Source organism: Equus caballus, chromosome 13, assembly GCF_041296265.1.
Source record: "Equus caballus isolate H_3958 breed thoroughbred chromosome 13, TB-T2T, whole genome shotgun sequence".
Lineage (NCBI taxonomy): Eukaryota > Metazoa > Chordata > Mammalia > Perissodactyla > Equidae > Equus > Equus caballus.
The window spans coordinates 45,695,783-45,720,701 of NC_091696.1; the positions used below are offsets into that span (position 1 = coordinate 45,695,783).

Here is a 24,919-nt window from a genome sequence, read left to right on the forward strand (position 1 = left end):
AGCCATAGACCAGGTGGTTTATAAGCAAGTAGTTTCCTCTAGGGAAGCTTGTTAAAACATAATAGAACATGCTTTAAGGTCTTCCTGTAAGAAGATTATTTGAACAAAGACAGGACGGAAAAGTTCCATCCCGTATGCTGGTTGCAGTCAATTGCTAATGCCTAGACAAGACTGGGGATTCTGAGAGTGAGAACAGGCTCATGGAAAAGAGTGCACAGTCGACTAGCAGTGCCTGCATGGGTACTAACCCTCCCGCAGCAGAGGCTGCTTGTGATGAGTGATGCTGTGTAGATTTACGCTTTTCCAGTGTTACACTGCTGGTGGGTGGCATCCATTCTTTAGTTTGACACCTCTTTAATTTTGCCCTAAAAACTTGTCTTTCTCTCTTCCTCTCTAGATTTATGGTCAATGTGACTTGGGATGGCAAAGACTTGTCCTTCACGGAGGAAGGCTACCAGGTACACCCCAGGCTGGTGGTGATCGTGCTGAACAAGGATCGAGAATGGGAAAAGGTGAGCATCCGTCTGCGTGCGGAATGCAGGGGAGGGAGGGCAGCGTGGTCAACAAAGGGGCTCAAATTACTCCTTTTCCCGAAACATTTCCCTTTGAGCTGCTCCAGATCCCATCCCAGGGCCAGGGGCAGACCTTTCTAGGAACAAGGCAGAGCAAAGATTGTAAGGTGCAGTTGGAATGCTTTCCGTGGACAAACGGTGGTAATTGTGTGCTGTTCTCTAGGTCAGGCTCTCAGATCCCGGTAGGAAAGGTCCTTGAAGGACTTAGGATAATTTAAAGACTGGAGTTTGGTTCACATCCTTGCAGTAGCAAATGTTGACTATATAGCAGCGATCATACCAGTTTGCTTCACCCTCATAATCCTGTATTGCGTTGACATATTTTGCCATAGGACGAACCTCTTGCATTTTCATTTACTTAGTCTATTCCTTTAAATCAACTAATTTCCAAAACTAAAGTGTACCATATCTGTAAATCATAGGTTGGAGAGAGAGGTTATATTTCTCATAAAGCACATTTTCTAGTACATATATATTAACTATTAAAATATAAAAAATAACTGTGCAGGAAAAAAATCATCTCACGTCTCACACAAGCCATCTCCTGGGTCAGAGGCAGGAGTCTTCACGGGGGAGTTATAGATGATCCCATGCAGACAGTGACAATATCTGGGCCACTTGTACTCTCTCTTCCCCCATAATTCAGCTCTCAAATTAGTGGCCACAATATCGCATGAGACAGGAATAAAAGAGACCTTAAGCGAAGCCTAGGTTGCTGTCTTGTCTTTTTTGACAAGCAGTGAATGGCCCCTGAACTACTTCAGCAGCTTGAAGTGTCTTCACTTGGCGCACCAGACGGAGGCTGAGAGATCCTTGGGGTAGGAAGTTCCGGGATGGAGTGTGGGAGCCACGGCTCTAGTTAACTGCATCAGAAGAGAATATTGTGCAAACAGAATCGTTGACTTTGAGGGGGTCAGTGACAGATTCCTCGAAGGGAGAGCGGAAGGGGGAGCTTTTGAGATTTTGCACGCTACATCCGACAGCTGCAGAATACACGTTCCTTCAAGTGCACTTGGAAAATTCACCAAAGTAGACTCTATTCCAGAGCGTAAAACAAGTCTCAATATATTTCAAAGGACTGAGATAATGCAGGATGCGTTCTTTGACCACAAGAGCATTAAAATAAAAATTAATAATAAAAATATATCTAGAAAATCCCCAGATGTTTGGAAATTAGGTAACGCCCTTCTAAATAACCTGTGGGTCAAAGAAGAAATCAGGAAGATGTTAGAAAATATTTTGAATGGGATGGCAGTGAAAACACAACGTATTAAAATTTTAAGAATAAAGCTGAAGACGTGCTAAGAGGGAAATTCACGGCTTTAAATGCTTATGATAAAAAAATCAAGGAAAATGTAAAGTCAATGATTTACCCTTCTACATTAAGAAGCTATGAAAAAAAGAGTGAAGTAAATCCAAATGAAGTAGAAAGAAGAAAATAATAAGTATAAGAGTAAAAATCAACAAAGTAGAACACAGAGCATAGAGAAAATCAACAAAGCCAAAGGCTAGTTCTTTGAAAAGATTAATAAATTCGTGATTCCCAGCAAGAGTGATCGTACAAAAGAGAGAAAACACAGCTACCACTAACCAGTACTGAACATGCAAGAGGGGAAATCACCACAGACATTATGGACATGAAAATGATAAAAAAATTTATGCCAACAAATTCAACAATGTAGATAAAATGGCCAGATTTCTTGAAAAACCACAAGCTTCCAAAACTGACACAAAAGGAAATAGACAATCTGAGTATCTCTAAATTTGCTAAGAAATTGAATTCACAACTAAAAACTTTCCCGTTTAAAAAACAAGAAAAACTCCTGGCCTACAGGGCTTCACTGTGAATTCTGTCAAACATTTTAGAAAGAGATAATACCAATCTACACAGAGTTTTTCAATATGTTAGTAATCATAATCCAGCAATATATTAAAAGAAATACATTATGGATAAGTGGGGTTTATCCTAGGAATTCAAGATTGGTTTAACATTCAAAAAGTATATTAATGTAATTTATCATATTAACCTAATAGAGGAGAAAATTGTGTAGTTATCTCAATAGATGCAGAAAAAGCATTTGAAAAAAATCTAATATTCGTTCATGATAAAGAAAGGAGACTTTTTGATCTGAGAAAGATTATCTATGAAAACCCTATAACTAACATCTTGTATAATGATGAAATAATGAAAGTAGATCCACAAACATACATTCAAATGATTTTTTTGGAATAATTGTGACAATGGGGGAAAGGAAAGTCTTTTTAATAAATGGTGCTTGATCAACTGGATATCTGTGGAAAAAAGAAATAGACCTTGACCTGTAGCTCACACTATATACAAAAACTAACTTAAAATAAATTTCAGACTTAAATGTAAAAACTAAAACTATAAACTTCTAGAAGAAAATATAGGAGGATATTTTTGTGATCTGAGAAAGCAGAAGGCAAAAGGCATTAAGCATACAGTAAAAATAATAAACTGGACTCCATCAGAATTTAAAACTTTTGCCCAAGTACAGACACTGTTATAAAATGAAAAAAGCAAGCCACAAATTGGGGAAAAAATATTAAATAAATATATATATATACATATATCAAAGGACTCATATCCAGAATATATAAAGAACTCCTATAAATCAATAATAAAAAGAAAAACCATAGAATTATAAGTGGGAAATTGACTTAAACACTTCAAAAAGATATTACTCAGATGGCCAATAAGTACGTGAAAATATGCTTAACATCAATGATCATCAGAGACATGCAAAATAAAACCAAGTTGAGATAACACTTCACACCCACTGAATGGCTAAAATGAAAAAGACTGACAGTTAAGTGTTGATAAGGATATGGAGCAATTGAATCTCTTAAATATTGCTGGTGGGAATGTAAAATTACTACCCCTGTGGAAAACTGTTTGGCAGTTTCTTACAAAATTAAACATACACAAACCTTATGATCCAGTAATTCCACTCCTAGTATTCACTGCAAAGAAATGTAAACATATGCCCAAAATAGTATTTGTATAAGAATGTTCATTGCAACTTTATTCATCATGGCAAAACAGAGAGAACTCAAATGTCCATCAACAAGGAAATGGATAAATAAATTATGGTATATTCATAAAATGGAGTGCTACTCATTAATAAGAATGAACAGGTAATACCTACAACAATGTGGACAAATTGAAAAAACATTATGTTGAATAAAGGAAACCAGACACAGAAGATTATACTGTATAATTCCGTTTCTCTGAAGTTCAAGAAGAGGCAAAACTAGTTTATGGGGTTAGATATCAGAATAATGGTTGCTTTTGTGGAGGAGAGCCATTTATAGGAAAGGAGCACAGGGAACTTTCTAGAATTATAGCAATCTTCCCTATCTCAAACATTTGTCAAAATGCATCAAATGATCACACAAGATCTGCTTATTTTATTGCATGTCATTGTACCTTAATTAAAAAAACTTCTTTAAACCCTTCAGATAAAAATACTCGGCGCAATTAGCTACCAACGTTTACTGAGTTTTCCTATTTAACTCACAGACATAAATACTAGTTATGACAACAATATCCATTGTTTGTTGAACGGCTACTCTATTTTTCCCTTAGGTGGTCCACCCAACCACTGACTGACAACTTCGTTTATTCATTCACTCAACACACATTTATTCAGTTCTTCTTGTGTGCCAGGCACTATTCTTGATGCTTAGAATCTGTCAGTGAACAAGAGACAAAAAAAAAATTTCTGTACTCAAGGAACTTCAATTCTAGTGTGTGTGTGTGCAAGGGGATAGGGTAGGACCCCACACATTTGTGAAGCTTGAGAAAAGCATTAGCTTCTAGTTAACTTGTTCTCTCTCTCTTCCCTTAGATATACCCTGTTGTCCGCCATATTAATTGACGCGCATCTCCATGACTGACCTGGGTTCCTTTATGCATCTGGGACTTTGAACACCTTTTTTTTGGCCTGTAATGCTTTCCTATATCCTCACTTTCTTTTATCCATCCTTCAGGTTCTGGTTTTTCTTTCCTCTTACAAATGCAAAGCCAAAAGGCAAGTTATTTTTTTCTTATCCTTAACAGGAGGTTGAGAACTTGGGCCTTTCTGCCTTATGTTGTTGCGTTTTGGGGTTACTTTTCAAGCTTTGAAGTTACACAATCTGAGGGTCACTTTGGGAGCCGTAAAATCATTCTCTTTGGTTGGATTTACTCAGTCCTGGGTCAGGCTTGGCTCACGCCTGTCGATTTTCCGTGCTGCCTTTGGACCTGGCTCGTTTGCCAAGGACTCTGTTCACAGGGAGGCCAGTGTGGTGCAGGTGATTACGTTGCATAAAAGAAGGCTGCCCTTCATATACTCCAATTCCAGATACAGAAAATGCCCTTTTACTATTTTGTGTGTACTCCTTCAAATTCCTGTCAAAATACAGCAATTTCCCAAAAAGGCAGCTTGGGGAATTGCTGCCGAGTTGAGCTTAGAATGTACAAATGTTTCCTGGAGTTAGTTGAGTCTCTTGGCACTTGGGGGATCCAGGGCTTCAGAAATAACTCCTTGTGCTGCTGTCTCGGAGAAAGAGGAAGCCAGTGAAGCAGATAAATGCCAGTCGTGTTATCCTTAAGGCTGCCCCCCAGCAGCGCGCACTGGTACAGTGGGTCATCAGAGGGGAAGGCCTGAAGAAAGAGGGAGCTGTTACTCTGGGGCTCAAAGGCAATTTCTTTTCATCTCTGAGGTTACCCTGTGGCGTCATTGGAAGCAGCAGCATGAAATGAGGGTGTCTGGGAAAACATAACAAGCCCTTAGAGGGGCATTGGGTTTCTGCTGGGCCCTTGTGTGTGGCTGGCGTGGATCATTCCAATGCTGTGCACACTGCCCGCTTATGTTCAGCAGACACAGAACTCAATGCTGATCAGGCTTTCTCTTGCACATTGGGACTTCCATACCCTTTGACTCTCCTTTTTTCGATGGTTTCCTCTGCCTTGGAGCTTGATGGGTCCAAGGCTTCCCAGAGATGCTTGAAAACAATACCCTGGATACAAACCAATTGGCATCCCAGGCCAGTACCACCAATACACCCTGTGCACCAACTCTATGGCCAACATTCCGTGAGGCACCAGGGTGGAGGCAAGGATGGGTAAGAAACCATCCCTCTCCTCAAGTAGCTCATAACTGAGCCAACTCTGGGAGAGAGGGGTGACCTTGACTCGGTCAATTGGGGAAGACTTCAGGAGGGCAGGGACATCGCAGTTGGACCTTGAATGATAGATTGGATTCCTCCAAGTTGAATCACTTTCCTATTAGCTACTTGAAAAAAAATGCTTTGAGAATAACTCCATTTACCATTTTAGGATTACACTAGCTTTAAAATAAAAATACGTATGTATGTATGCACACACGTACATACATATATATACAGACTAGCTGTAGAAAGGATATATATTCAGAGAGAGAGATTTAAAGAAAGATTTTTAAAGCAGTTTTGAAGTTTCGACACCGAGCATAAATAGGATAAAACTCATAAATATTAAACAACCTTATTTTCTAGAGGAGTGCTAATTAGAGATGATGGAGATGCCAGTACCACAATGGGAGGTAGAGATGCCAGTAAGACATAAGGGAGACCCATCGTTATGTCTTCCTGAGTGAAGCGTCCCATTCCCCTCGCTCGGATGCATCTGTTTCCCTCTTCCTTCTCATCACTCGGGTTGCGTTCTCTTTGGTGCCCTGGGTTTCAGCTGCCTTCCTCGCTGTGATGACTCCTAGAACCCTCCCTCCAGCTCAGATCTCCTGACCTCCAGCCTTGCCTGCAGACCACCCCCACGTGGATAGCCTCAGACCTCCAACTTCATCTTCTTCAAAGCCAAAGTCATCATCTTCCTCTCCCAAATGTGGTTCTTCTCCTGTGTCCCAGCACAGAGAGCTTCATTCTTATCCTCCCAGTATCCCCCAAGCCTTCATGTTCAGTTGTCATCTACTCATGTGTAGCATGTCCCTGGTGTTCCTGTCCCTTCAAACATTTTTCCCTCTTTGCCAAGGACACCCTTCCTATTGATTCTGCATCCGGATAATCCTAAATGGATTGAGTCCTTTCCCCTTCGCTTCTACAGACATACATACTAACTCCTAAGAGCGTTAACAGCTTGTGTTGTAATTGCTTGCTTGCCTATTCATCTTCACTTAGGCTACGAGCCCTGTCAGGGATGGGTCTGTTCCTTTCCTGTGTTTCTTTAGCTCTCCCACAAGGCTTTGTTTAAAGTGCATAGAAGGGCCTCTAAACAATCTGTTGGCGTTGATGACTTCAGCCACCATTTATTAACAGCTAACACCATTTATTAACCATGCTGAGGTTTTTACATTCATGATCTCAGTTAGTCATGTCAATAGCTCATCTAGAGTAGGTACTCTTATCCCTGTCTCATAAATGGAAATTCAGATTCAGAGATACTAGTGACCTGCTTCAGATCTCCCAGATAGTAAGTGATGGAAGTAGGATGTGAATGGAGGTCTGCCTGGCCCCAAAGCCTGCGTTTGTAATCACTACATCCTACAGGGATGGGATATTTTGGAGGAGAAATTAAGGGATTTCCTTGTGCCTGTAGAATGACACACACCTCCTTTTTCTCACTGGATGCAGCAGATTCCACCCAAACCCGGCTCCTTGGAACTTGAGGTATAAGTATTTATCACATTTCACAGGCCCTGTGTTTTTTTGTCTACAGTAGCTCCATCTTCCAGTTTGGCTCATTAAAGAAGGGGATTTATCGTACCCTGTTTCTTATGTCTTGTGCATAATGAAGTAGATGCCAATTAAAGAATTCTTAGTGCAGATATGATAAAGGAGATCTTAGAAAAAGCTAAGATTGTTCTCTGGAGTGTATGATTCTCACTGTGACATATCAACGTGTTGCATCTAGGCTTTCACCAACAATGGTGTGTGCGTGGGTTGCAATTATTACATGATGTGGTTTCTAATTATAGAAGCTGTAACTCCCTCTCTTCTAAATCATTGTATTTTAACTACCCCCCATCACTTTCCCACCACATTTAAACTAGAATGGCCCAGTGAGTCTCAAGAACTCATGAGAATGTGCAGAAGATTTCTTGTGTTTGTGTGTATGTGCTTGTGTGTTTGTGTGTGATATCAATAATCCACAAAGAGCTTCATCCTGCTAAAGGATTGAAGGATTTATGCAAGCATCGTACTTGGCTTCTGCATACACATATTCCAATGATTATGTAAAAGAAGTCACGGAGGGAAATTATAATTGAGAGGACACCAGTAAATGACAATTGACTGAACAATTTTGTGGATTGCTAAAACTGAAGTGCATTGTTTACACGTTCTACCAGCGGGCAGAAACACATTATGCCTTCTGCTATGTTCTTGCTTTGCTTAGAAAAACAATGGCAGCGCATTGATGAAGCCATGAATTCTGGCTGTGACAAGGACTGAAAGAATACTGTTTGTTTGTTTTCAGGGTTTTTCTTTACCATTATATCTCTGCTGCTCAATAGCCAAGACTCAATAAATATCTGTAGGATGGATAGGAGAATGAATGGGAAGATTTTTTTTTTCATGAACTTCCCCAAGTGAGGAACATCTTTTAGTGTGTTCATTCCGCAAGTGTGGTCCTTTGGGTTACCGGTATCGGAGTCACCGTAGAAAAGATGTCAAGGTCTTAGCTCTCTCTCAACCTACAGAATAATCATTTCTGATTCTGCTTTTTCATAAGCTCCCCTCGTGATTCTCCTGCCCATTAAAGATGTAGAACTGTTGCTTTAGGGCATAGATTTGCTCTTTGTAAGCCTGCAAAAATGGTTTCATCTAGGTCATCCTGGTTGTCAAAACTCCTTGCTTCTTAGTCTTTGTGCCTCTTTCTTCCTTTGGAATACACTGCTTAGCAACAATGCTTAAGAGAATGGTACCGGGGAAAAGGCAATAAGGAAATTGGAGTCTTGTTGCATCTGAGTAATCTCTGGTGAATGAGACAGTAACATGGCCAAATAAAGTGTTGTCTATGGATGTAGCTCAGTTCCTGTCACTTGGTGTGTCCTCAATAAATGCTGAGTTGTTAAATGTTTTATTTTTTTTTCAGTTAAATCTGTCCCCCGATAAACAGAGATGGCTGAATTTTGGGGTGTATTTATTCAACATTTATTCCATCAAACAAAATTTCCTGAGCACCCACTATGTGCAAGTCATTGTTGAGGACTGCAATAAGACATGGAACAGACTTCAAGATGTATAGAGTTTAATAGGGCTCTAGGAGATGCTCATAACTACAGGACAGTGTGACATGTGCCACAGAAGATGTTCTGATAAGACTCTATGCTGTTTAGAGAAGAGCTATGTTATATGTAGGCAGAAGGATCAAAGGCACAGAGGATTTCTCATTTGAGCCATGTCTCAGAGAACAGGCCTGGGAAGACCATTCCATGCAGAGGGAGCACTGAGAGCCAAAGTCTAGAGGCAAGAGTGCTCAAGGCCCATTTGAGGAGAGTTCACTGTGTCTGGAACGTAGCTCGTGTGGTGGGTGGAATTCGGAGAATGACTCCCAATGACCCTCACCCTTCTATAATCCTCTACCCTTGGAGGATGAGTGGGACTTGTCAATATGATGAGACATAGCTTCCATGATTATTATGTTAGATAGCAAAAGGGACTTTTCAGTTGACTTCGAGTCAATCAAAAGGAAGATTATCAGGGTGGACTTAACCTAATCACATGAGCCTTTTAAAAGTAGAGAGTTTTCTGCAACTGATAGCAGAAGAGGAAGTCAGAGAGATTTGAGCATGAGAAAGATTTGACTGACTGCTGGATTGGGGGATGGAGGGGACACCTGACAAGGAATGTGGGTGGCCACCAGAGGTTGAATTTAGTCCCTGGCCAACAGCCAGCAAGGAAACAAGGACTTCAGTCCTGCAGCCTCAAGGAACTGAACTTGGCCAACAACGTGAATGAGTTTGGAAGCGGATTCTTCCCACATCCTTGAGCTATGGGCTCAACCTGGCTGTCACCTTGATTTTGGCCTTGTGAGATCCTGAGCAGAGACCCCAGCTGAGCTCTGCTGGACTTCTGACCCACAGACTGTGAGATCCTAAAGAGACATTGTTTCAAGTAGCTAAGTGTGACATAATTTGTTACATGACAATAGAAAACCAATGCAGATTGTTTGAGGGGAAACTCTGGGAATGAAAGACCATGCTGGAATTTGAATTATAGACTATGGGACTTGATTGAATAATCTTTAGGACACTGTCGAAGAGCTGGAGTTGAGAGAACAACATAAAAATAGTAATAGTGATAGCTAACATTTATTTAGTATTTGATGTACCATGCAGAGTGCTGAGCATTCAAATATATAAACTCGTCTAATCCTCACTGAACACTGTAATACAGATACTGCCATTACCCTCTTTTACAAATGTAGGGAGTGAGACCCAGAGAAATTCAAGAACTCACTCAGGGTCACAGAGCTAGCGAGTTGCAAAGCCAGGATGTGCACCCCATAGCCTGCCCTCTTAGACATTAACTCCACTGCTTCTTTAAAAATAAAACGGTGATTGGCATGAATCTTTAGGAAAATTGCCAATGGGCCTCTTTAAGTAGCTCAGGTTAAAGGGAATGTAGGTGTAAAGGAGGACAGTGGCAGTGGATCTGAGAGAAATTTCAGAGGCAGAGTTGAAAGCACTTGGCATTGCCTGGATGATTTGCTGGGAGATTCATGATAGAGAGGAATCAGTTAGTTTTTAAAAATTTTTAGGCATGGGTCTGTGCTTAGGGATTTCTGGACTGAGTATTTCCAGAAGAAATTTGTCATGCCCGGAAATGACATTGTTCTCTCTCTTCCTTCCCTCTCCCTGTCTTTCCCGTCCTCTCTCTTTTTTTCCTTTTTTCTCCCAAATCCACATCAAAAGTCAAGTGCTCTTTTGTAAAATGGGTTTGGTAATATCACTGTCTTAGCAGAGTCTGTGTGAAATTTAATTTGTTTCTTTATATAATGGTCATTAAGTTTCTCAAATTATGTGAGCCATAGAGAGGGAAAGTTAAGCCATTATAAAAGATTTAAAATTATCGTCTGGCTTCCCTAGAACCCCTAGAGGGCCTACTTTAAATACCCACACAGTACAATATGTGAGGTCACAGTGAGGAAAGCATAGTAGGCCTCTAGTAAATTAACACATCCAACTGAAATAAATGATGTCATATCCTGTGCGTGTGTGTGTGTGTTTCTGTCTTTCACTCTTTTTTTTTTTGCAATTGTAACATCAACCCAACTCCAGAAAGAACAGCAATTGAACCAGCGCTCTCCTGCAAGGCAACGCTCTGCTAAAAGTTTTCTAGATTTCGGAAGTTTCAAAAACAAACGCATAGGAAAAACACCTCTATCGAAACATGCAAACATGCATTGATGGGGATGTTAACAATAAAGAAGACTGATGATGATGGTGGCGTTGATTGATGTGGGCGTGATGATGGCAGCAGCTGCCACGAGTCGAGCTTCTATTGTGGGTCAAACACCATGCAGAGTGTTTTCAATGCAATTCAGTTATCTCACTTAAATATCACAATGTTCTCTGCCTTTCCTCACATTTAAAAGGGAACCAATAACAGTAGCTACCTCATAGAGTTGTTGGCATAGTTAAACAAAATAATATATTAAGTGTTTAGAAAACTGACTGGCGTGTATTAGATTACCAATAAATGCCAGTTCCAACGATGATTATTTGTATCTTCATGTTATAGGAGAAAAATTGGAAGCTACGTGGGATGAATGACTTGCCCAAGGTCATGTAGTGGTGAAGGCAGAATTTGAACCCACTGGTACAAGAGAGCCAGAGTCAACCATTATGTCATGTGGAGTTTTCTTACCTCCCCAGTCACATCCCCAGTTTGATAAGGAGGCTATCAGAGGGTGATGGGACATGATTGAGCAGCCAGATGGTATAAATGTAAGACAAAAGCTGTACCCTTGATAGTTTGCCATTGCCATCAATTATGAAAATGAGTGAATAGATTATTTAAATGATCTCAGATGAGTAAATTATTCAAAGAGCCTCTCAGTCAGAAGTATTTCTAGCAACTCCTGAACAGACAGATGAGAGCCATTTTTACTTTCTGACAGGGTCATCAGCTCCTCTGTGTTGTAGATGAATGCAAAGCTGTGACAGAGAGGGGAAGAGGTGGGGTGGGGGAAGGAGAGAGAGAATGAGAGAGCGCTAGGCTCTAGGCCCAGCACTGCAGAACACAGAATGAGACTTCATGACATCATCTAAGAGAAAGGTTTTTTCTTACTATGTTCTCTAGAATGCTAGATTCTTTCAGAGTGCCACAGGGGTCTCTGACAGGATGCTGGTTAATGATACAGGATCTGGCTTCAACTAGAGATGGTAAAGCTTTATCTGATTGCTATGTTGGTGCTGCAGATGAGCTTTCATTTGGGGAAAAGACATAATATTTCTAAAATAAGTTTGAAAGTGACTGAGTAAGGGGATTGACCTTAGTGATCCTCTGAATATAGCGAAAATAAATAGCAAGCTTTTTTGAGGACCCATTATATGTCAAACCTTACAATATTGGTTTTTATATTTATTATTTCACTTTAGCTACATGACAACCCTGTGAAGTAGCTGGTATTCTTTGACTTTTGAGTAGAGAAATCTTGGCGATATTCAGTGGCATTTTTTATCCACAGCTGAGAAAAGATTCAAGTTGAAGTCTCGTGAGTCTTCAAGTCTGGTGTTCATTGCACCACTTTGCACATTTCTGGGATGAATGATGAAAATTTTCACAGAGGACCTAGAGATTCTCATGGATAGTATTTGCCTTGGAAGTTGTGTGGAAGAGAGAAATAAGAATACCCAGCCCTTTAGGTAGACTCAAATCTTACTCTTCAGGAGAAAGTAACTACTAACTATGAATGTCTGATGTGATTGAACTGTTCGTCCATCCGTTTATCCACCTATCTATGCAGCCAATCACCCAGTGATCTGTCATCTAATACACCATCCATCTGTCCATTCATCCCCCATCCATCCACCCATCCATCCGTCCTTCAACCCATCCATCAAACCCATTTGACCAGCCATCTTTCATCCATCCATCTGGTTGTGCACTCTCGAACCTACCCACTCACCCACTACTGATCCATTTGCCAAGTATTTACCTCCTCTGTGCCAGGCCTGTGGTGGGTGTGGGTGAAGCAGAGGTGAATAATGCAATGTCCCTGACCCCATGGAGCTCCTAGTTTAGTGGGAAAGACAGAGAAATTAACTTTCAATCACAACATAATAATATGATGCTAATAGTAGAAGTAAGCCTAGAGTACTGTGGACACCTACCCAGCCCACAGGTTAGGAAAGGGACAAGAAAAGGCTTCCTGAAGGAGCTAACATACGTCCTGAGTCCTAAAGAATGAAGAAGAGTTACGCAAAAGGTAAGAGTCATCTGACCCATTATATTAACTGAATCACAAACATTTGAGGCCCCTCCTTATTTTTCTTCATTTCACGGTTCAGCTGGTTAGCAACAGCTACATTGCTTCCCTACCCCACCTACAACTCCCAGACCTCAGTGGTTCGTTGTCTGGACCTGCTCTCTACTTTCTTAGCTTTGTCTCTGTCAGTTTCTGTTATTTCCACATTTGCTGCTGGTGCAGACAGGAATGACATTTGTCTGTAAAAAAAAGAGACAGAACAGTGAAGCGCTCCACCCCAGCAATCTGCTTCTGGCTACAAGTGGCTGTGTTAGGCTGCCTTCTGGAGGTGCAGTTTGGTTTTCTCATCTGTGCTATTGGCAGCAGAAGCTGTGTTCCCCACTACACTGTTTTTCTTGGCATTAGAGCCTGGATTGGACCAGAGGGAAGGCAGAGATAGACAGGGGTTGAATATTCCCAGTGTTGATCTCTAAGATGTACAGGACATTATGTGCTTTCTGGACTCTGAAGACAAGGAAATTGGCTACCTGAAACCTTGAGATAATTCCCCACATTGTATAAAATAATTAATAATTATGATGATAATAATAGTAGTAATAATAATAATTACTGTGCCATGCTCATAGCTTAGGGGCTTTGTAATCATTACTTTGATCTCTTTTCAACAGCCATTCAATATGAGTACTGTCACCCCCGCCCCAGTTTACACATAAAGAAGCTTATGCTCTGAAAGGGTTGGTGACTTGCCCGAGATTGCAGAGCAAGTAAACGTCAGTGTCGATTCCAGCTCAGGTCTGTCAGACCCTACAGTCCATTTTGTTTCTACGACACCATACGGTAGAGGTGGGGTTCTCTGCATTTCGGTAGTAAAGGTTGTCATTGTTTAATTATGAAAACCTAAATTGGGAATGCCCCCTCCCTGCATGGTGGACATGCTCCCAGTGTTTGCAAGAAAGGCTATTACAGGTACAAGACTCCCCACCGAACCAGGCGTCTCTTCCTGACGTAGCTCAGAGCGTCCCACTGAGCTGCATGCAAAGCTGCTACATAATTAGTCTCTTGCATCTTTGTGCTAAACCAGTCAGCATTCCTCTGCAAAGCTGAAGAGCTGGATCACCCCCACTCCCGCAGTAAGCTGCGTGTTCATTCTTTATTACTCCACCGTCGGGTTCGTTATCTGTAGCCATTGTCTTTTGAGAATGTGTTTTAAAATGCGTCGTAATCATATCTATAGAATTCTTGCAGTCTATTTTCCTTCCATTTGAATTATAATTCTGCAAATTAGAAAAACCGAATGGACCTATTTAAGAAGGAAGGAGGTAAGGGCTGAACCATCTTGATCTCTCTCAGTTTGAAAAAAAAAAAAAGACTCTATTGGAAATGCATATGAGGAAAAAAATCTGAAATTGACAAAAGACAAGAGAATCACCTCTTATTCTCTTCAAGGGAGTTGTATAATAATTTGAAGAAACCCGTGGCCTGTCTTTTATGCTGTGTTTAACTTTAAAGTTGAAACAGACAATCTGAGTTGGAAGAATCCTGATTCTTCACGTCGGTTCCCACTGTGCTGGCCTCTCTGTGCACCAGCAGATTATAGTTGATGGCATATTTTTCTTTCCGTGATTAAAGTATGTTTGAAGAAAGTAGGACAGTCAGATGTAAGGTAGGAAAAGAGGGCGAGAATAAGATTTGGATATCAGATCCTGACAACCACCCTATCTATAGAGAAAGCAGGAGCATTAACCTTCTTTTAATAGGTGAGGCCACTGAGATTCAGACAGGATGAGAGACTTGTTCAAGGTTCCTCAGCAAGGACTGTGCACATCTCACTCCACAGATAGCATTCGAGTTGGTACCTTGGATCAACACAGGCAGATTTGAGTTCCATTACCAAAATGACACCCTACGTGTTGCATTTGGGGATTGTCCTCTCTTTGGATGAACATGGATGAGGATTCAAAAATACATGACACATCAAGTTATACGATAAATCATTGGAGACGGAAGTTGGAGACGAGACTGTGTCTAATCCAGAGCCCGAAATCCCAAATCAGTGTGGAAAGATAAGGGAGCGGTCCATGCAGACTGAGAGAGGTCAGCACCATGGTCAGCAGAAACGGGCTGATACTCTAGTTCCCGCTTCACTGAGCGTGACGCTGGTTAGTAGCTGAGACATTTAGGAGAGAAAGGGCATTTGATCAACTGTATATGATTGAGTTTGGCCGTGGGTAATACTTAGCTCTGAGACCCAAACCAACCCCGAAAAGTTGTCCTTTGTATTTCTCAGATAATCAGAGTGTCTCTATCAGTAAAATGGGGCTAATGATAATACCCACCCTGTGGGGTTTCTGTGAGGATGTTAAAGCTACCACTTATTAAATGCTTCCTGTGTGTCAGGAAGAGATTTAGGTAAATGATCTCCCTTAATTCACGCGAAAACCCTGTGAGATTGGTACTATTATCCCCATTTTATAAATGAGAAAAACAAATCGTACAGGGAACAAGTCAATTTCCAAGAATCTGAGCTGGATTTTGAACTCCCATTTGTCTGATTCTGAAACCCACACTTTGACCATTAACTTCCATTATCTTCCTCAATCCAATTCCACGCTGCCGGTGACACCACCCAGTGAAGCAGGAAAAGCATGGAGTTGGTATTTCCTATATAATTCCTAATCATTGGAACAAAGAGCCTAACAATTTCTGAGTGGTGTCTCTGTCACAGGTCCTGAACCAAACATACTCCGTACATTATCACATTTTATGTTCACCACAACCCTAAGCAGTAGATACTACAATTATTTTTATTTTACAGATGAGAATATTGAGGACCAGAGAAGAGCATTAATTGGAACATGGTCCCAGCCACTTCATAACTTGTGGGGATTAAACATAATGCATGTAGAGCATCTAGCATAGAGCCAGGTACATAGTAAGAAAGAGCTTAACAAATAGAAACTATTATGCAAAATTCAATATAGATTTTAAATGACAATTATTTGGGGCTTTTTTTGTTTTGTTTTTTCATTTTGAGTGGATTTCCAGAAGCCTCCTGATGGCCATTATCTTTTCTCAGAGGAGTTGGGCTCAAAGTTTAAAGATGAACATACTCAAGAATCATTGTCCGCTTGTTTTCTCTTTAAGTCCCACACGAGCAGATGAACACTGAGCCATACACACTTAGCAAGCCCCGGGCCAGCAGTCAGAAAACTTCTAGTTCTTTTACATATTTGCTGCATCTTCTGGACCAAGTTACTTGAATGAACATTAGTTTGCTTCTCTGAAAAGTTGTAATAATATCTCCTTCACTTTTATGTGACTCTCTGGCATGAAGGTCAAATGAAATGAGATAATAAACAGCAACTTGTAACCCATAAAGGGCTCATAAACTCTGGGGACGTTATATTATTATCCACATAGTGCCGTACAACGCTCTGGCCAGAATGCTTCTTCCAAGTGTGTCTGTGATTGAAATTTCCTTTTCCTATTTCTCTTTTTTTCTCCCCCCAATACAGCTTCTTAGCCAGGTGAGCACTAACAAGTATATTCACAAGGTCGCGCCTTTTGGCGCAAAGATCCAAGAAAGCTTGGGTTACATTTATAGTTATGAAATTAACGGTATGCAATAATTGTGTAGAACCTCAAACCAGCAAATGGAATTGCAAATAATTAGCAGGCCTTTGGATTTATCGATAGAGCTAAAAGAACACCAGCCTGCTCTTGGCAGGACCTCCTCTGTGCACAGAATTATATTAATAGGCCATATCAGTTCTATCTAAAATAGAGAGCAGGAAGTGAAGACCATATCTGTCTTGCCGTAGGGGAAAAAAAAGCCAATGCATTTCCTGAGTGTCCTTTTGGTATAGAGGCCCTGGGCCTGGGGTTTTGATAAAATCAATGCCTTGCTCTCTCCAGTTTTGGAGGTACAGCCAGTGTCCCCCATTCAGGGCTTCGTTTCAACCTCATGAGGGTGTGCATGTTGTAAATGGGATGGAATTAACCTTGACCAAATACCTACCATGGGCCAGGCTGGGAGGTTCGCCTAAAGGAATTAATGTAACCCTCACAAGAGCCCTGTATACAATAAAGCACCTAACATGGGCTGAGCAGTGCTCAGGTGGCAAATGGAATAATTAGTGCTTTGCAGGCATTATTTTATTTAATTCTTACAACAATCGTATGATAACGATTATTCCTGTTGCGCTCTCTCTGCAGAGAAGGACGCTAAGGCCCAGGAAGTAAACTTAGCCAAGGTCACACAGCTAGTAGGCAGAAGAGCCAGTATTCAGGCTCAGGTTCAGCCGACTCCAAAGTCCACATTACTTGCCACACATGTTACCCAGAAGAGACCAAATAAAGTTGATAATTAATTATAGGAAGATGAGGGTTATGGCGGTCATGTTGGTGCATTTAATTTTTCACTTGTTTTCTTAATAAACATTTACCCATCCTCTGTGTAAGAGGCCATGGGCTGGGAGTGAGGGATACTAAGGCAGACAGAACACAGTCCTCACCCGCAATGAGTCTGCTAGGGCAGATGGGTGAGTATATGATACTTATCCTATTTGATGAGATGAGCAAAGAGTTCACCTGACCTGCTTTGTGGGGTCAGGGGCTGCATCCCAGAAGAGCTGTCCTCTAAGCTGAGTTCTGAAGGGCAAGTAGGAGGGTGCCAGGCAGAGAGTGGGAACAAGTTTTCTGTGCTGGGTGACTAGCGTCTGTTAAAACCTGGCATGGAGAGGAGCTCGATGTACTCAGAAGTCTATGATTAGTTCTATGGGATTCATGAGTCGATGTGGGTGGGGCAGGGGTGGAACAGGAAGTTGGTTGTCGGAAATGAGTTTGGCATGAATGCAGAGCTAGCGAGGCCTGGCAGTGGGCCGAGTCATTTAGACTATGGTCAGGCGTTTTCACTTGATTCCAAGTGTAGTGAGAAACCATCCAGAGACTTTAAGGGGGAGAATGGAATGATCACATATGCAGAGATATTTAGAGTGATGGCTTGGGCTGCTGCTTGGAGGAGGGGCTGAGAGGAACACTATCTGGGAAAGGGAGAGCAGTCAGGAAGCTGTTGCAGAAACCAGCCAGAGGGGAAGGCCCAGACTGGATGGTGGTTGCAAGTCAGGATAGAAGAGGACAAGGAAAATTATTCAAACATTAGAACTATCAAGGCTTGGCAACTGATTTAATATATATGGGGGTGGAAAGAAAGAGATGAATTAAGGAATATTTCTAAGGTTGGGGTTTCAAGAACTGATATTTGGCACACAGGAGAGAAATCGTGTGTGTGTATGTGTTTAATGATAGAAGGTGAGATGATGAGCTCTACTCTAAGCCTGTTGAGTTTGAGATTTCCTGGAGGCAGTCGAGAGGAGCTGATGAAAGACAGTCACATCTGAGGGTGCTCAACACAGAAGTGATCACTGGAGAGTGGGCAGTAGAAGAAGCCTGAGCATGGAGGTTGAAGGCAGGAGGGAGGGGCAGGACATGTGAAAGAGGAGCTTGCATTTTGGCAGAGCTGGAGAAGTCAAAGAGGTGGGAAATAGCCCAGAAAGGGTAGGATTATGACAGTCTAGGGCAGGGGACTCAAGGAAGATGGGAGTGGCCCTCCATGTCAAATGCGATGGACCTGTTGGATTTGGCGACGAGGAAGCCACTGTCAATCTTGCTGAGGCCAGTTTTAGAGGAGAGGTTGGTGCAGAAGAGGACCATGTCCAGAGCACCAATGATGGAATTAGTGTTAGCCTAGAGGAGAGATGCCTCTTTCAATATTGAAGGAGGGGAGAAGGAAGACATGTGCAGAGGCAGGTAAGTTTGTGGGGTGTGTGGGTTGTCCATAGATTCTGTGGAATAAGAGACAGATTAATCAGCTGGAAGTGAGGAGGGAGCTGGCGGAGTTGCAGTCTCGTGGGCAGGTGTGAAGGTTTGAAATAGTTTCTGGGGAATGCGAGATAGCCAATCAGGGAAACATAGAAGGATTTCTAGCCAGAGAAGGAGTCCTTCCATTTGAAGTGATATTAATCCATGTGGTTATGTGATGTTCTCCGCCTATAATTGGAGGTTTACAGGTGAGGAAGTGGTTGGATTGACTCAGAATGAGGGGCAGTGGTGCCTGGTGGGTGTGACAGCAGGACAAAGTGGGGGCAGGATAATTCTGCATATGGCAAATAATCTATTGATGTGATAGATGAAGAGGTCTCTGTTGGAACGGGGAGGAAGAGGATGCCTGAGTGAGTAGAGTGATTGGGAGAAAATAGAGCAGCCAGGGACCAATGGCCAAAATGATGGAAAACAGACATGAGAGTAGCTGAGTGAGAGCTATTATCTAAATTTAGAATCATCGAAATCAAGCATTTCTAAGTGAATTTCTCCCCATGAGAACGGGTGGGTAAAGTGGACTGGAGGTGGTCAATGGAGAGAAGGTCAAAAAACTAACCGCTAATTTGATCCTTAGTGTCTGACAAGTATGAATGTACTTATGAAGGAAATGATGTAATTATTTGAATAGGACAATCCAAAAGATGTGGGAGATGATAAATACTAGCCATACATGGATGAAATCACCAATATTATCCTCAGGTGTTAAGTAAATCATTAAGAGATCCCAAGGCCAATTGCCACCTTGAACTCAAATGCAGCCAAATTCCAGTGAGGCTTGAATTTCAGTGTCCATAAATAAAGTTTGATTGGAACACAGCCATGCTCGTTTTCTTATAGATGCCGTTAATGGGTTTTCAGCCCAACTTCCAAGGGTTTCTCTGATCTTGTCTCAACGTATCCCTTTATTGCTCTTTCTCTCTCATTCTCTTTGTATATTGTGTGTTTCATCCAATTTGGGCAACGTCCTAGTCCACAAACATGTCCCTTAAACTCAACTTCTGTGCTTTTGTCCACACTATTCATTCAACCGAGAAGGCCCTCCTCTGATTGTCCAACTGTCTATCTCCTTTGCCTCCTGCACGGCTCCCCTCCATTGCACTCCTTTCATACTTTCTTCCCTCTCTCACCAGACCTGCTCTCCCACTTCTGCCTTTATTGCACTTTTCTTCTTTTGGCACTTGCCATTCTCTGTTTTATAATTAATTCCAAAGGCATTCTATCTTATTTTCCCTACTGGTGGGTGGGCCCCTTACAGACAGGCACTTAGATCAGGCATTGGCAAACATTTTGTGTAAAGGACAACTGGTAAATATTTTTTTTTGTATGCAGGCCATGCTACCTGTATGGCAAGTCCTCAATTCTGCTGTTTTAACATGAAAGCAACCATTAACGACATCTATAAGAAAATGAGCAGAGCTGTGTTCCAATCAAACTTTGTTTATGGACACTGAAATTCAGATCTTGTATCATTTTCACATGTCACAAGGATATTATTCTTTGCTTTTTTTCCCCCCAGCCACTGAAAAATGTAAAATCCATTCTTAGCTCGTGGGTTGTACAAAGACAGTTGGCCCTTGGGCTGAAGTTGACTGACCCTCAGCTAGGAGTTTATTTACTGCTGTGTCACCAGTGCTGGGACAGTTCATGGCACATAGCAGGCACTCAATAGACATTGGTTGAATGAATTAACAGTGAATCAATGTCGTCCAACTTAAAGTGACTAAAAGCCTAGAGAAGAGCTTTGCTTATTGGTTTGAACACTCAGAGCGATCAGGGATCTTGAGATCTTTCCTTTGGCTACAATTGGTGGGAATCTGAAAAGTTTTGATCTCACTAAGGTGACACAGCTCACACGCATCATAGTTGAACTTGATCTTGGGTCTTCTGACTCCAGGTATAGGGTTCTTTTTTTTTTTTTTTTCCTTTTTCTCCCCAAAGCCCCCCAGTACATAGTTGTATATTCTTCATTGTGGGTCCTTCTAGTTGTAGCATGTGGGATGCTGCCCCAGCGTGGCTTGATGAGCAGTGCCATGTCCGTGCCCAGGATTCGAACCAACGAAACACTGGGCCGCCTGCAGCGGAGCGCGTGAACTTAACCACTCGGCCACGGGGCCAGCCCCAGGTATAGGGTTCTTTTAAACTACTGAGTTTGCCAGTATAATTCAACAGGAAATGCCAACGAGCTGCCTGGTTGGTCACCAATATTCTCATTTCGTCCCAGTACCTCTAAGAGGGCTCTGGGATTGTTCGTTAGTGTCCAAGAGGAGGAGAATCGGTTTGGATGAAATCAAATTGACAGTAGAGTGTTACTTAGGCTCCGTTTTCTAAAATAGTGAGTCTTATCTGGCCTGTCCCAAGAGGATCCTCATCTCCCCCACTGCCTTTTAATAATCGTGTTTTTAACAGTGAGCAAAGCTGTGGTTAAGCTTATTACTGTTTCCTCACCATTAAATCTTCTGTTGGCTTTAGTATTTCAAAGGATCTTCTCCCTGGAATACTTTAGGGCTCAGACAAGCCTGGAGCAAAGTAGTTTAGGGCCAGAGCTGAGCAAAGAAAAACGATTGTCAAAATACCATCTTATCTAAGGAGAATTGAAATGCTGATCAGTGTGCATTTCATCACAGCGATGGATTTCACCCAGGCACAAGGGCTGCGGTTAGCATCCTCATAATAACTAGCAGGGCCTCAGGCACCAACCCCTGACTCGCCCTTTCATCTGGAAGGAGGAAAACATCCATCTCAAAGATTTAAATGTATTATTTTGCCCCAGATACTGAAGAACAAATGCCCATCAGAGACCTGACACGAAGTTCTAAACACTTCAACTGTCACAACCCAATGGCTTTTCATGGGGCAAGGGATGAAATGCTTTGCAGCTGATCAATACCCCCAGGTCTTATAACCTTATTTTAAAACTCTGCAGACACGGTCAATGAGGTTAACCTCGAATGTTGAGGGCCGAGATCCAAATGGAATTGGCTTTTTTTACATAATGCTGAGTGAGGAAATCCATCAGCTTTTGGCCTGGTCCGTCCCTCGAGTCAGGTGTAATGCATTGAGTTCTCCCGCTTTCGTAGTCTGCAATTTGATTACCCGGAACTTATCTCCTTTCATAAACTGTTACACACACAGCCCCAAATTTTTGCCACATTTCAAGGAAGGTTTCATTAAAGAAAGAGTTGTCCAAGCGTAGGAGGAGTCAGATGGATATTCATGCCCAGCCTTGTCGTAATTTTCAGGCTGGTAAGAATAACCTGATGATCCCAGCAAATGAAGGGCTCTCTCAGGCATCAACCCAGCATCCGAGGATGCCTCTCTTCTCTTCACTACATCCTAACTCTTATAGACAACTCTGCTGAGGGTACACGAGCTGCTAAATATCATTCAGGTAAATACTCAAAAACGAGCTATTTACTCTGCCCGATTGCAAACGGCATTTCATTTATCTTACAAGTAGACAGTACCCTGATCTTTGAAATTTACCCAGAGAAAGCAGAAGGTCAAAAGAAAAACCTTTAACGTATTTCAAAACTGTCTTTGTGAAGGTGTTGAAAATAGTAGTGGTTGTCACTGTTATTGTTAGAGAGGACTGACCTTAGGTCAAGTTCTCACCCAGTATCACGTGCTTGTCCCACCCCCCGACCCCTCCAGTTTCTGTTGATTGTCCCGTGTTCCTTCACGTTTCCTCCTGAACTGTTTTTGCAGACCTAAATGCATTCTGGTTTTCTTCAACCAAGTTTATGTTCAAGTTTTGGAAATAACAGATGCAGCAATGTTAATACAATTGCATTGTCTTGGCCGTCAGCATCTCCAGCACAACACGATACAAAGGGAAGATGGAATGTTCCCTTCTCAGGCCCCTCATGTAATGGATGAAGATGACCACAGAGGCAAAGAAAAAGTCCAATCAGCTGTTTGAGCCTTAATTACATTCCTCTTGGTTGAAATCCCCTAATTACCTAATTGTCACGCGGTTCACATTTGAGGGGTTGACCCTCCCCACCCCCGATCTATTATTCGAATCGCCTTTTGGATGTCGGGGTTAGTGGTAGTGGAATTCCACCTCAGGCCTCCAGGAGCTCAGTGTAGCTCAGCTGTTAGAGGCATTTTCCACCGCGGAATTCGAGGTCCTTAGGAGAATCCATTCACAGGTAAACTCAGGAAATAAAACTGACATATGTAAGAGAAAACTGCAAGACCACAACGGCTAGCTGCTCTCTCCCCTCCTCCAGTAATTCACAGGGAAAGAAAACCACCCCTGTCTCCAAAAGGGGGCTACGCCTAGTGGGAGTCTGAACTTGGGTGTTCTACTTCCCAGGACATCCCTCTTCCTGCAGCAAGGGCTTTCCAACTGACCCATGGAGTATTCCCTCAACAAAGCAACTCCTCCTGTTTGCCTTAATATTTCCCAAAGCAAATATGATGGCAACCTTGGAAATTTCAAGTAGTGGTAACGACCCCAGGCTCTCAAGTCAGGTGACTTGAGCTCAGACTGTCTGATGCTCTCCTTCTCTTTTTGATCTCGGGCAAGTCACTTAAGCTTCCAGCTTCCCAGCCTGTAAAATGAGGGTTAGAATGGTCTTCTCCTTACAAGGTTGTGAGGGTGAAATAAGAAAATGCACGTTGGGGTGATCACAGTGCCTCAAGAAATGCCAGTTATTAGACTTATTAATTATTTAATAATCATTATTATAGCCTGTGGAGGACTGACTGATGCAGAAGTTTCACAAAGTTTCTTTTCCCAAGAGCCTGTTCAGAAAATTAATTAGTACATATGAGAGAGCTCCTTTTTACATTTTGCTGATTTTTCCAGTCTCTAATGTTATATCATTCCAATGCGGAAGGAGAGAAGAGAAAGAAAACACTATTAGCTGTTTAGCTAATTACCAGATCACTTGTAAAGGCAAACAAAGAATTAAAAGTAAACCCAAGAATTAGAACTTGTCTCCATCCCCAGGGACCTGAGAACAGAGGACCTCTCGAGGATTGAAGATGTAAATGAACTGGGGAAGAAAATGCTGGCCCGCTGTTCCAGAAAATTCCACTTTTAAATGTGCAGTTGAAGGAGCACTGAGCTCTTCTCCTGTTGGCTGAACCTCAAGAGGAGAGTGGAAGCAAATTTGCAGGTGTTCGCGGAGATAACAATGATCAAAACGCGTCTCGTGAATTACCAGATCGGGGCTGGGTTCTGAGACAGCTGACGCCGTTATCCATAAAGATGTTAGATTATCCTGAGAGCTGTTATAATGGGAAGAAAAAAATCAACTGCTCCAATGCGAGCTGTGTAACAATTAGGCAATTCTGAAATTTCAACTGAGAGGAATTTAATTAAGGCTCTAATAGCTGATTACACTCATTTAGATCTGCTGGCAATTGCCACGGGTTACGTAAGTAACCCAAGAAGAAAGAGTCCCATCTTTTTTTTGGTGCTGTATTCAATCCTGCTGGCAGCCATAGGTGTGGTCCTTTAGGTGCTTCTCAAAATGTACTCCTAGGACCACCTAGAGCCGAAAGACCAAGGATCCAGGTTGACAGGTTCTCAGGCCTTGTCCCTGACCTACCAATGCAGACCCTTCAGGTATCCTGGAGCCTGCCTTCTTAATCAGCCTCCAAGGAGAGGTGCTTATTCACGCTAAAGTGTCATAATCCCACCGCCTCCAATAACTGCATTTAAGATACCGCAATCAAAGGAAGCAGGCACTTTACCTCTGTTATCTAAAGAGCAAATTTTACTGTCGCTCTGCCAGTGGCCATCTGAGGCCCCGGGGCAATGAAGACAAAGTAGGTTTGACTCACGCTTGAATTTCAGCAGTTGCATTGTAGAAACAAGTTGGTATCTCCCAGGCAGCAGAAATCTGGGTTCCAACATGACATTGGGTTTCAACCAACTCTAGCTGTCAGGGACAAACTTTAGATTGGGTCTTGGTTTAAAAAGAAAAAAATCACTGAACCCCACTGCACAGTAGTCCAGATAGAGCACATTTCAACTTCTTATCAAGCCTCGGTTGTGGCTCCAACATCTGTGTTGTAGTTT

General features: G+C 42.0%; 1 protein-coding gene across 1 annotated transcript in view; it reads left to right on the forward strand.

Moving 5' to 3' along the window:
* GRIN2A (glutamate ionotropic receptor NMDA type subunit 2A) overlaps window positions 1-24,919 on the forward strand; it is a 361,399-nt gene that overhangs the window by 251,927 nt on the left and 84,553 nt on the right. The window contains exon 5 of the mRNA XM_023616336.2: window positions 398-512. Within this exon, the coding sequence (XP_023472104.1) occupies window positions 398-512 (115 nt within the window). The remainder of the gene's footprint in view (window positions 1-397; window positions 513-24,919) is intronic.